The sequence below is a fragment of the Camelus dromedarius genome, chromosome 8 (genome assembly GCF_036321535.1).
Source record: "Camelus dromedarius isolate mCamDro1 chromosome 8, mCamDro1.pat, whole genome shotgun sequence".
NCBI classification, from domain to species: domain Eukaryota; kingdom Metazoa; phylum Chordata; class Mammalia; order Artiodactyla; family Camelidae; genus Camelus; species Camelus dromedarius.
This window is the reverse complement of record NC_087443.1, coordinates 49,673,303-49,685,400: the sequence shown is the minus strand read 5'-3', so window position 1 is coordinate 49,685,400 and position 12,098 is coordinate 49,673,303. Positions and strand designations below refer to the sequence as shown.

Here is a 12,098-nt window from a genome sequence, read left to right as displayed (position 1 = left end):
TTCAATATCTTTAGACATGGACTAAGCCACTCTATGTGTGGTAAGATATACAGTCTAAGAATGAGAGATTTACCTTCCGTGAACAGAACAGAGGTCTAACAAAAATCAAATCTAGGAATATTTATTGAACTATGTATAGGGCCTTAAGGCACATATTTTGTGAGGGGAGCAGTAGCATGTAGATACAGATTCCAAAGCCCTTAAAGCTCTCTTACTACATTATTTGACATCCATTCACATTGAACTGTGTTACCAAGTGACTCTGGACACTGGGAAAAAAAAAACAAGTGAAACTTCACACATCAGTTTACCTTCAACATGGTGCCAGGATACCTTCGATTTGGTGTCAGAGTTTTGCAAAATTAACATACTAGTAACTCATGTAATTTATAACTGTTGTCTTTGAAATTGTGTGAAAATTGAACAGTTTTCTGAAGAACTAAATCCAGATTTGTGAATGAGTTGGGGTGATTGTCTAACAGTAACTTTGTCAAGATCTTAGGATAAAATACATAGTTTATTTCATTATATTCATGACATTATAAAACTTTCTTCCCAGCTTTTAATTTTTGAAGGCAGACATTAGCAGCCATTAGGTCTCCTAGCAACAAGCTGTAAACTCTCAGACGGGCATGGCCTAGACTCTAGGTACAGAAATACACATACACACGTTATGCAATGCATAGTGCATTTATTAGAAAACTCATTAATATCCTACAAAAATATCTTGTCTGACACTCAACTCTGAAACTTGGCCTTTTCATCTATACTATACATCGATTTTTCTTTTTCTTTTTCTTTTTTGGTTAAAGTAGCTTGGCTTCCTGAGGTGGGGTTACGTCTCCATGGCAATAAGGTGGAAACAGCTAGCTTATTTTGTCAAACTCAACAACAACAGTCCAGAGATTCAAGACCCCTGACTGTGTCCCAGTGTGGAATTTTACTTGATCACTCCAAAAATAAAGCTCATGGAAGAAAAATAAATGTTTTAAGAACCTTTAGTTGAATAATATAAAGAATGTCTAGATAATTTTTCTAGTTGTCAGGTAAAACCTACCTTTCAAGATGGCAGAATACATAATAACACATGAAAACTCTGTTCACCCAATGAGTAGTTTAATTAACTGAAAAAAATTTGAATGTCAGTTTTAGTGCCAAATACAGAAAACCTGAAGGAATGTACATTGCATCTCTGCTCTCCCTCCTCCACCTCCCTCCTACTCATACTATAGGTTTCCAATGGCGGAAATCTTTAAAATCCTCCATTCATGGACTCAAGCCCCATCTTCCATGAGATTTTTTTCCTAAGACTGGTCAGTATCAGATGCTTCACAAGCTGACACTAAAAGTTCCCCGGGAAAGACTGGTCTCTTCCTGCTTCATCAGATGTATGATTTCATTGTACATACGGTGAGGAGCATCCAAGCCCAGGATGAAATCCACATGAGCCCATTCAGGAATGTTCTTATGGTAGATGAGGTTGGTCACCTCGGAGAGGAGTGTTCTCACATCTTCTGGATTTGAAAGCCAGTCCTGACCTCCAGTCCACATGGCTGTGGGGACCGTCATGTCTCTCACTTTGTACCTTATGGGAGTTGGCTAGAGAAAAGGAATAGTTTTTAATTGCAGATAACATTTGGACTTCCAAACTCATAGTTTACTTTTCAAATAAACATGGTAAATATGTCCTGTGTTGTGAATGAAAGGTGCATGGAGACTAGAGCCATCTAGAACTCCATTAAGAGTTTCTGCTCCAGCTTCTCCTTGAAGGTGAAAAATTACTTAACCTCATTGAACCTCAGTTTCTTCATCTGTGAAATGGGGATTCTATCTATAAGAACTTACTAGTTTAAATGAGAAAACATGTCAATTGCCTAGCACTTTACGCATTACTTGTTCAATTCTTTTCCCTCCCATTAATAAATATTTAACTCATAAATTGTCTTTAAAAGATAATGTTCCTGTCCTTTTAAGAGATGATTTCACAAAGCTTCATGAGGCCAGAGTTGGAGATATTCTACAGAGAAAGGCAAGTGGATGGAAACTACTGAGAAAGACTTGGGTGTTCACAGGGACTTTCTGTCCTAAAGAAAGCCCTGGGGGCACATCCAGCTTGACTTTGTCTCCAAATGGGGAAGTCAGTGGCACTGGATCTCAGGTAGTTTGAACCAAGGGGAGATTTGATCCCTGATCCAGTCCGCCATCACCCAAAGAAGGATTCTAGGATTCCTAGTTCTTGAGAACTTCCCTGATTCAAACAGAACTATTAGATCAAGCTGGCTGGCTGAGAGCCCTTGACGTTAACCAGCACCCAGAACTTTCAGCAGAAATGTCAAAGCCCACTTCTCACTCACCCTGGAGCTGGGGTTCCAATCCCAGCAGCCCTTATTTCTCTTTGTAGCTTTTAAGAATTTGGAATTACCATGTGTTTTATTATGAGCTATAATAAGACACATGTGTGTGATCTTCATCCATGTTTTTAGTGCAGAGCTCCTAAAACCCTCAGAATTTCCTAAGCAACAGAGCCATAAAGGTGTCTTTTGTTATATTAATGAGGTAACATTTGGAACAAGATGTGGGGCATTGGCTCCAGAAGTGGATTCAAGCAAGTGGTTAGAGGGTTGACACTTTCAGTCCCACCCCTGACCTCCAGGGAGAGGAAATGGGCTAGAGATTGAGTTCAATCACTAATGGCCAATGATTTAATCAATCAGGCGTGTGTAATTAAGTCTCCATAAAAACTCAAGAGGACTGGAGTTGGAGCTTCCAGGTTAGTGAACACGTGAAAATGTGGGGAGAATGGCACACATGGAGAGGGCATGGGGGTTCAGCATCCTTTCCCTTGAATGTGTATCTTTTCTTCTTGGCAGTTTCTGAGTTATATCCTGATATAATAAACTGATAACCCAGTGCACTTTTCTGAGTTCTATGAGCCGATCTAGCAAATTAATCAAATCTGAGGAGGGTGGCATGGAAACCTCTTACTTATGGCCAATCGATGACAACCGCGGCTTGTGATTGGCATCTGAATTGGAGGACAGTCTTGTGGGATTGAGCCCTCAACTTGTGGGATCTGATGCCAGCTCTGGGTAGACAGTGTCAGAACTGAGCTAAATTGTAGGCCACCCCGCTGGTGTTGGAGAATTGCTTGTTGGTGTGGGGAAACTCCCCCCTCACCACCCTATCCATAATTGGAATTTGGTGATCAGACCCATCTTTTGTAGAGTCATTTAGATATGAAAGGTTGGAATATTCTAAGGAGCCAGTCACACGCTTTTCTCATCTAACGGGGAGAAGGGGGGAGGGATTGAACTGAATGTCACAGAGCTCTAAGGCTCTGTGAGTCTAATGACACTTTTTTGTCTATGTGTTTTCTCTTTCTTTCCAGGACCATTTTCTGGCACCTGCTGTGTATGCATCACTTTCTCTTTAACACATGGTGTTAAATGTTGACAAATTAAATGAATCTTGGAAATGGAATACTTTCTCTAAAGACATATTTTAGGAGACAATGAAAAAGGATCTCAAAAAACTAGCTGATATCCATGACGGAGAGTTTGCTATTCAGTGGCATTACATCGTCTGTCCAATCTCCTAGCCTTTTATATCTGGACTGATGTACAGAAGTGGAGGTTAAGTATGAGATGAGATGCTCAGAGATCAGTCTGTGTGTGTACACTGCTCCCTCCAGCTTTATGTGGTCAATATTTGTTTACATTCACACACAAGCTAACCGATCATCTTCAGTGAAGGTTTTATGCCCGGGAAGGCATAATATCCACTTTTAATTCTCCACAACTTCTATTTTTAATTTTATTCTGAAGGATTGATTACACATACACATTTTCTTGGGTAATATTCTTTTTTTTTTTTCATATTTTCACTGGCAAGTTACAAATCCATTAAAAGTGTGACCAGGGAGAACACTTAAGGGTTATCTAGTCCAATAATTTTTATTTTAAAGAGAAAGAAATAGAGGCCTGAAGGATCAAAGCAGCCGAGCCATGATCACACAAGCAGCGCAGAGCCAGGGCTAGCACAGTAATTGTCACTTGTCACTCAGTGCTCTTTCTACTGTGCGATGATCCAACCTCATCCTTGCCATCCTCATTCGTGGGTGTTCTTTTTTGGTTTGTTTTCTGATTTTATTTTCTGGATCTTAAAAAGATCCTTCTAGTACTCACCACAGACTACAACCCTTCCCTTCACTAAATCTACCCCATCTTGTTCCTAAGAAGCCCAGTGCCTTGTTCATGGAGGCAGTCTCATTAAAAAAAAGGTTTTCCAACTGCATTATAAAAGCCTTTTTTTTCCCCATTCTTGGCCAAGCTTTGAACTTTTTCCATTTTCAAATGGAGTCAAACCAGAACTAATTACTTTCTACTTGAATTCTTGTATTTTATTCCCGTTTTGAGAATAAACCGCCACTTTTAACCTCCCTCTCACGCATTTCGACAGGATATATTTTCGGCAGATGGTATTCGATTTTCTTACCTGATTACCTTTCTCCAGATTTTTGGTCTCGCTGCCCCAGTCAAATGCCCGGAGTTCCCCAGAGTTCACTGCCTACAAGGAAACAGAAATTGACATGGCGTTCAAATGCATCACTGGATAAAGGTGGGGGCAGGAGTGAAAATTGTGAGAGAGGCAGAGAGCAAAGGCAGAGGCTGCTCCTCCATTCGGTGTTAGGATAATCTTCAGGAAGTATAAACACAGGAATGAGGTCCTTTCAGGGAGAAAAACGTACTGCAGAAACACTGGCCCATCATGTTATGTAACTCCAGAATGTGTATCCCCATTGTAGTCTATGTAAATGGGTATCCTGCACAACTCCATAGGCTACGATGGGAGAGCGCCCCCTAGGGTTGTGCAGTGCACTTATTTAATCCAGTGCAATTTAATCCAGTGCAACATTTAATTCAGTTTAGAATTCTTGTTTGTTTTTGATCATAAAATCTCTCTATCTCTCTCTCACTCACACACACACATACCCATTTACTAAAATGTAAAAATTACCTTCAAAGAACAATTTGACTAGGCGCAAAATTGTTAGAAAAAGAGGATCAATATTTATGATTTACAGATGTCATCATCACTATTAAAACTTTCTGCTTGGCTTAAGAACCCCCTTCCCTTTTTTTTTTTTTAGCAAAGTGGTATTTTTAGTAGGTGAGAATCTGAGGTTAGTTATGTTCCAGCTCTCTGTTCTTATATTCATCCTTATCTCTACAGCCAGTTGGGGGTCACTGTATAGTATCATCTATAATGAGCAATATTAGGTTCAGTGCTTCTTCATATGTGAGAGAATAATTAGCATTCACGTTGTCCTTGAACTAACTCTGCATATTTTACCTCAGACCCACCACACTGCACCGAGAGACAGTTCCTGTGACAGGAAATCAGGACCTTCTCTCCTGTGACTGCAGGTGAAGTCTGCAGCCCAGAGAACTCCTGGGAAAACTTTGGGTAGTTAGGTCCATCTCTGCATTTTTATTACTACTTGACCACACTGTATTGCTGGAAGAGCCGAAAGGAAAATTCAGAAACATGATCTCCAGCCTCACCTTTGAGGTGGCTAGAGACTGAGAAAGGTCTCACCTGAACCTTCTGAATTCACACTTTTAAGGTCCACTAAAGAGGTTCTAGGGCCAGTCCTTTGCTCGGGTCTCCTGAAGGGTTTCAATGTTCTAAATCAAATGCACAGATGAAACCGTATTGACAGGCTCACATTTCACCTTGGAATAAGCGTGACGTAACACTGGGCTGTCAAAAGGGCATCCTTTGGCTATTCCAGACAAGGTGCACCAAGACCCTTAGCAAAGACGACGGGCTCAGCATGCTTACCTGGCTCCAGTGCAGGATGTTCTGCACAGATGTTCCGGCAAGACTGTGAGCAACATACACGTTTGCCCGGCTCTGTAACAAAGCATGAGCAGTTTGTGGGACAGGGGAAAACTCACAAGATGTGCACCTTGTGAAGATCACATCTCCAGGGTGTCAGACGAAGAAACAGGAAGATAATTAAAGTATCAGCAGTTGTCCATGAAACAGTAACAGATACACAGGCAGAAGTAAAACATGCCACTGACTGTATCCCTGAGTATCCTGCTATTTAATGTTTAGGTGACATAGGGAGCATTACTTTATCCACTATGTCTCAGAATGGTAATCTGTAAAGTGGAAATATTGATAATACTTGTCTCATAGGGCTGTTATAGGGAATAATTTAGCCTGGCATATAATAAAATGCTTATCAAATGTAGCTATTAATCATATTATTAATAAAAAAGGAAAAAAAGTCTCCAGGAGTTAAAAACGTGTCCCTCCAGCTGCTGGCAGATAGCCCTCTGCTGTCTGGCCTCCCTGGGGAACTGTCTCAGGTGCAGAGAGCTGCCCTGTCCACCCCCCACCTCCATTACTAGTGTTGTCTGCATTACCTGACTGGCTGATATGAGGGTGTAAAGCCCCAGCCCTCCCGCTGTAGTGTGGGACAGTTCCGAAGGGTCATCCCATCTGCACAGACCCCTACTGGATCATCGGAGGCTCCCTTTGAGACTACAGCACAGCTGGATTTTTAATCTACCCCATCCTGTGTCCTTCCCTTCTCTGGGTGTTATCCCAAGGGGATTACTCCCAGTCATAGTGCACGCGAATCTCCATCTCAGAGTCTACTTCCTGTGGAACCCACTGGGATACCCACTAACTGGTAGCTACGTCTAAGCTAAACTGAAACTCCCAGACAGCACATCAAAGGACTTGAACTACAAACCAGGAGGACCCAAGTAGAAACAAGAGATGGATGATGCATGGCTCTTCTCTTTTGACTTCTGGGTTCCACTCAGGTTTTTCCATCTGTTAACTCACTGTAGCAAAACTGCTTTCAGACCTCTTCCATCTCTAATCTATGAAGTTAATATGGAGCAATGCCCTTATGGTAACCTTCACTCAGCCCACGTTGAAGCATTTTCCACACATTACTATGATTTGAAGAAAACTGAACTACTTGGAGTACATCATTTCTCTAAGTCTTCCCTGGCATTAGCTCGCCCTCAAGGAGTGAGACTAATAACTGGTAGCTTTGCTTTGGGACCCTGAGGATTTACGAAGCTCCCACTTACCATGTTCATATTGTTCAAGTTAAATCCTCCCAGGAGTAACATGACACGGCTGCAAATCTGGTCAATAACCATCTGACCACAAAGGTAAGTAAAAACCTGTCTGAAAAATCTGGTCTGGTACAGAAATTCTTTTTTGCCAAATAATCCCTGTAAAAATGTGAAAAGGAAGCATCATTACATTATAGTCAGAAAGAAGTGGCTCTATGCATGGTCCACCCACAGGCGCCATGACAATTCCTAGGCTGACAATAAAAGGTCAAAAAGTGGGCGGGGCCCAATTCCTGGAAATCCCTGCCCCTTCTGCGTAGTAGGTGGAATAATCCTCCTACTCATTAGCATATGAAATTACCAAGCCCATAAAAACTAACAAGCCTGCATTGGGGTTTGCTCTCTTTCTCTTACTTCTGAGACATCCCACACTGTCTATGGAGTGTGTATCTGCTTTTACTTTAAACTAAACACCCCACAGCTCTCTGTCTCTCTCCCTCTCACACTTTTGAGACAGCCTGCATTTTGCCTATGGAGTGTGTATCTCCTAAGCTGCTCTCCTTTCCAAGTGTGACAGACCACACTCTCTATGGAGTGTATATCTCTCTAAATAAACTAGTTTCACTTAAAAAAAAAGAAAGAAAGAAAGAAAGAAAGAAAAAAACAGAAAAAAAATTTTTAAAAGCAGTGGCTCTAATTTAAGTATATGTCTTAGCAAATAGGGCTGGAAGACTCTGTGCAGAGACAGGAATTTTCTGAGGAGTCACATACCTTGATCATCATATCAGGCAGCAACAAAAATTTGGTCCCAGGACTTTTTGCATGTTTAACAGTAGCTATGGGTGCTAAAGCAAAATTTATTTTTATTTTCTGAGCCAGCTCTGGCATGGTGGAAAATGCAATAAAGCCTGCAAGAGAAGAAATATGTCAGTGTGGACATCGAATATCCTAGAACTAATACAATGCTTACTTTTATCAAAATAGTTCAGTAATGATGTGTGCTTGTGTTTTAATTCTTCTGTGAAATTACTAGCTCCTTGTCAGGGAAAAAAAGTATCAGCAAACCTCCTCTCCGTTCCCTCTGACATCTGGTGTATTTACTGCCCAGTACTAGGTTCTCACTGAATTTGTGTGTGTGTGTGTGTGTGTGTGTGTATCACCCTTTTCACCCTGGTTAAACTGAAAAACTTAAGAGAGTCAGAAACTGAAATTTTACAAAACGTAGCTGAACTTAGCAGAGGCACTTCCTAGGACCTCTTTCCATGCCCCAGTGGAGAAATGGAAAACCCATAACAATGTATTGCCCACCTTGAAGGTTTCCTAGTCAGGTGAAAAGTTTCATTTTTCTGATGGATGAAGGAACTTCAGGAGCAGTTCTGTCGACACTATGACATTTTATTGAAGTAGGACTAAATCAGGAATGGGGGGCCATGATCTGTGGGTTGAGCAATTCTCACTCCCACATAGGACAGTGGTTCTTAGCTACACAAGAGCATCAGAATCACCCCGGGGTCCTTTTCCAAATGCACGTGACTTAGATCCATTCCTGGATGTTCTGCTTCAGTAGGTCTTGGGTGGAGCCTTGGCATGAGTATTTCCTGATAGAATTATTGAATTAATTATTCAGTCCAACAATATGGACTTTAAGAAAATACATATTGAGAGGTAACTATATGTTAGACACTTCGCTAAAGACTTTCGTGGTTCTTACCTCATTTAATTCTGAGACTCTTATGGGATAATTTTAATAAAATTCTACAGTGCAAGAAATCAAGAATTAGAGAAATTATCTTGTTTATTGACAACAAGCATGTTCTGTAACATAATGGGTATTGAGATAGCAGGGTTCTGCTGGTTTTCCTTGATCTCTACCTTTTCAGGAACCCAAACAGCAGTGTAATCTAGTAGGCAAGTTGTCCAGTGAACTGGAATCCAACTCTTATTTTTGCCATAGACTAGTTTTGGGACCCTGGTTAAGTCAGTCTGTGCCTCCATTTCTATATCTATAAAATAGAGACTAATTCCCTGAATTTCCACTGTACAGGGACGATCTCTTTGGAGATTTTGGGGGAAAAAAGCTATCATACAATGACCAGGGCATGGTCATTGTATTTAAAATACTATATGACTATTTCAAAACAGCCTGTACACTCTCTGTCTAGGCTGATATTTGCAGGTTGTAAGGGAGAAAGGGAAGCAAAGAAAAACTAGAATTTCGTGGCCCTGAAGAGGATAAGGCCAGATCTGAGAGAAGTGTGCAAAGGCTGCTCCCAGGCACAGCTCTGCGCCATATACTAATCTTTCTTCTGAGTATACCAACTGCTTTTCTTTTTTAAACCTACCCATGGTGGTGCCCTGTGAATAGCCGACATAATAGATCTTTTCTTGACCTGTTTTCCGCAAAATAAAGTTTATGACTGCAGGAAGATCAAACCTCGCCATCTCATCATAACTAGGAGAAGAAAAGGCAAGATTGTATGAAAAATTATAATCAGAAACAAGCAAAAGCAGCCCCCGGGGTTTACAAACATGCCCTTAAGCTGTCAGCCCCAACAGCTGGTGACTGTGGCCCTCACAACACTCAGAACGGACTTGTTTCAAACCTGTGACGCCTGGATGCCTCTGGGGTCCCAGGCTGTTAGCAAACTGCTGTTTTCTCTGGATGTTACCATAAAGCAATAACCATCTTCAGTGAACATTTACTGAGCACATGCTCCACCTCCTGGTGGACATGTCCTGTAACTCTATTAGCAGAACGGCACAGGGCCATGCAGATTCATTTATATAAAAAGTGTCAAAGATGCTGCAGGAGCCCTTCTCTGATGAAATTCATAAAGAGCAGGTGGAATTCAATAGGTAATTTAAATAAAAACATTAAAAGCTTTTGTAAGAGTGCGAGAGATGTATTAATCAAATGGATGGTCCCTAAGGCTTATTAGTTCCACTGATAGTGTTAATATGGCCTGGTCTTACCTCTTCCTGGGGGTACAAGCCCTTGTCATCACTCACGGAAGAGCTAATCCCAGGATCCACCTACAAGGAAGTGGACCTACACTTCTCCTGTTCCAGTCTCGATCACCTGACACCAACGCCATCCTCACCCCATTTGCCAGACCCAGCCTTCTACTTGGGGAACCCAGTTTACTTCCCCCAGAGAATCACTAGCTAATGAAGACAATTGTGGGATAATATGTTAGGTTACTGAGAAGCCAACTAAAGTAAGTTATCTACATACCAGAAGCCATATTTTTTACTCCATTCTCCCAGAGACGTCATGTCCACCTCCACCCAAGACGTTCATGTACCTGAAAGCCCAGAACTCATCCTGGTCTACGGAGAGGGTCTTGTGCTTCCGAGACCAGGTGTTTCCCCTGCTGTTCCCCAGCCACACATCAAAACCAGCATCCGCCAGCATGAAGCCCAGGCTGTTGTTGGGCAGGTTGAAAATCCAGTTGCCAGCATCTCCAAGCAGGCCGTGCTGCAGTAACACCACCGGCCTGGAACCTACGAAACAGTGAATTTCAAAGGTGTGAAATGTCCTGCACCTTTCTTATTATCCCCTAATGTGCAAAGGCTTTCAAGTGAGACAACTGAGTGTTCAAATCTTGATTCAGCTGCTTTCTAGCCTGTGCCTTTCTGTGTCTTGATTTCCTTGTGAGAAAAATGGGATTTTTGTTAAATAAAATGGCCCACAAGGACCAGGTGGCACAAGGCCTGGCACAGAGAAAGAATCAATAAAGCTGAGCTTTCCTTGTTGCTTTTGTGTAGTTATTTTTATGACTTGACTTGTCTGGGCACCTCGGAAGATACTGGAAATGTTCCGGGAGGTAGAATAGTACAATGATTAAGATATATATAATAATCATAACTATTATATGTTAATAAGGGAAAATAATTATATTATTATATACTAATACATGTTATTTACATAATACATTATATATGTGTATAAGTGAGCATATTAATATTATATCAGTAATGTGTACTATATATTAATATAGAATTAATATACGATATTATACAGTATTATATAGTCTGTATAATTATTGACATATTAATATACACACATATAGACGTGTACACAAATATGCTTACTATATTACCTATTGATTTATTGATAATATTATATATGATTATATATCATTACTAACATTGTGATATTAATATGTACTCTCACATATATATCATACATGTAATGGTTTAATAATATGGGCCCTTCATGTCAAAAGGACTCACAAGCCAGCTTGAAAGGGCTCCCACTATTCAAATATGGAAAGTCTGAGCATCAAAATAAACAATGATAGTAATAAATTATATTTCATTGACTAAATTAAGAATGTATGAGCCAACATTGATATCAATAAAAAATGAGCAAATAATTAGGGGAAAAGGAAAACTTTTTAATTACAGTATAACGCCAATTAATAGATATAGAAAGATTGACAGTGTTATAAACTCATCAATGGATACTCAAATTAGTGGGTAAAAGTTTGAAGAGATACAGAATATTTACATATCCTGAAAGCAACTCCTCACAAATTATTTATTAATTACAAAGGGAAGAATATTAACTTTATGGGAGAAAAAACTTGCCATACGTCACCTTAACAAAATGATCAATTAATATTACCAAATAGAACTGGACTCCTAACTTACACCCCTCACAAAAGTTAACATTAAAGACTTCAGTGTAAGGCCTGAAACCATAAAGCTCTTAGAAGAAAATGCATTAGACTTACCAATGATTTTTTTGAATAAGATACTAAAAGCAGAGTAATAAAAGCAAAAATAAACAAATGGGACTAACTAAAAAGCTTCTGTACAACAAAGGGAACCATCAATATATTGACATTACAACTTACAGATTGAGAGAAAACATTTGCAAACTGTGTATCTGATAAGGGGTTAATATCCAAAATATATAAAGAACTTATACTACTCAACAGCAAAAAAGCAACTAATCCAATTAAAAAGTGGGGCAAAGGACCAGAA

The 12,098-nt window shown here is 40.2% G+C and overlaps 1 protein-coding gene across 4 annotated transcripts in view; it reads right to left on the bottom strand.

The window, feature by feature from the left end:
* Nucleotides 1-982: 982 nt before the first annotated feature.
* The window catches only part of LIPM (lipase family member M), a 29,812-nt gene continuing 18,696 nt past the window's right edge, over nucleotides 983-12,098 (bottom strand). For all 4 annotated transcript variants that reach the window (XM_064488188.1, XM_064488189.1, XM_031461345.2 and 1 more), the window contains 7 exons: nucleotides 10,412-10,610; nucleotides 9,449-9,558; nucleotides 7,878-8,014; nucleotides 7,119-7,265; nucleotides 5,845-5,916; nucleotides 4,495-4,566; nucleotides 983-1,599 (listed from right to left, as the gene is read on the bottom strand). In XM_064488188.1, the coding sequence (XP_064344258.1) occupies nucleotides 1,330-1,599; nucleotides 4,495-4,566; nucleotides 5,845-5,916; nucleotides 7,119-7,265; nucleotides 7,878-8,014; nucleotides 9,449-9,558; nucleotides 10,412-10,610 (1,007 nt within the window). In that variant the 3' untranslated portion in view covers nucleotides 983-1,329. The remainder of the gene's footprint in view (nucleotides 1,600-4,494; nucleotides 4,567-5,844; nucleotides 5,917-7,118; nucleotides 7,266-7,877; nucleotides 8,015-9,448; nucleotides 9,559-10,411; nucleotides 10,611-12,098) is intronic.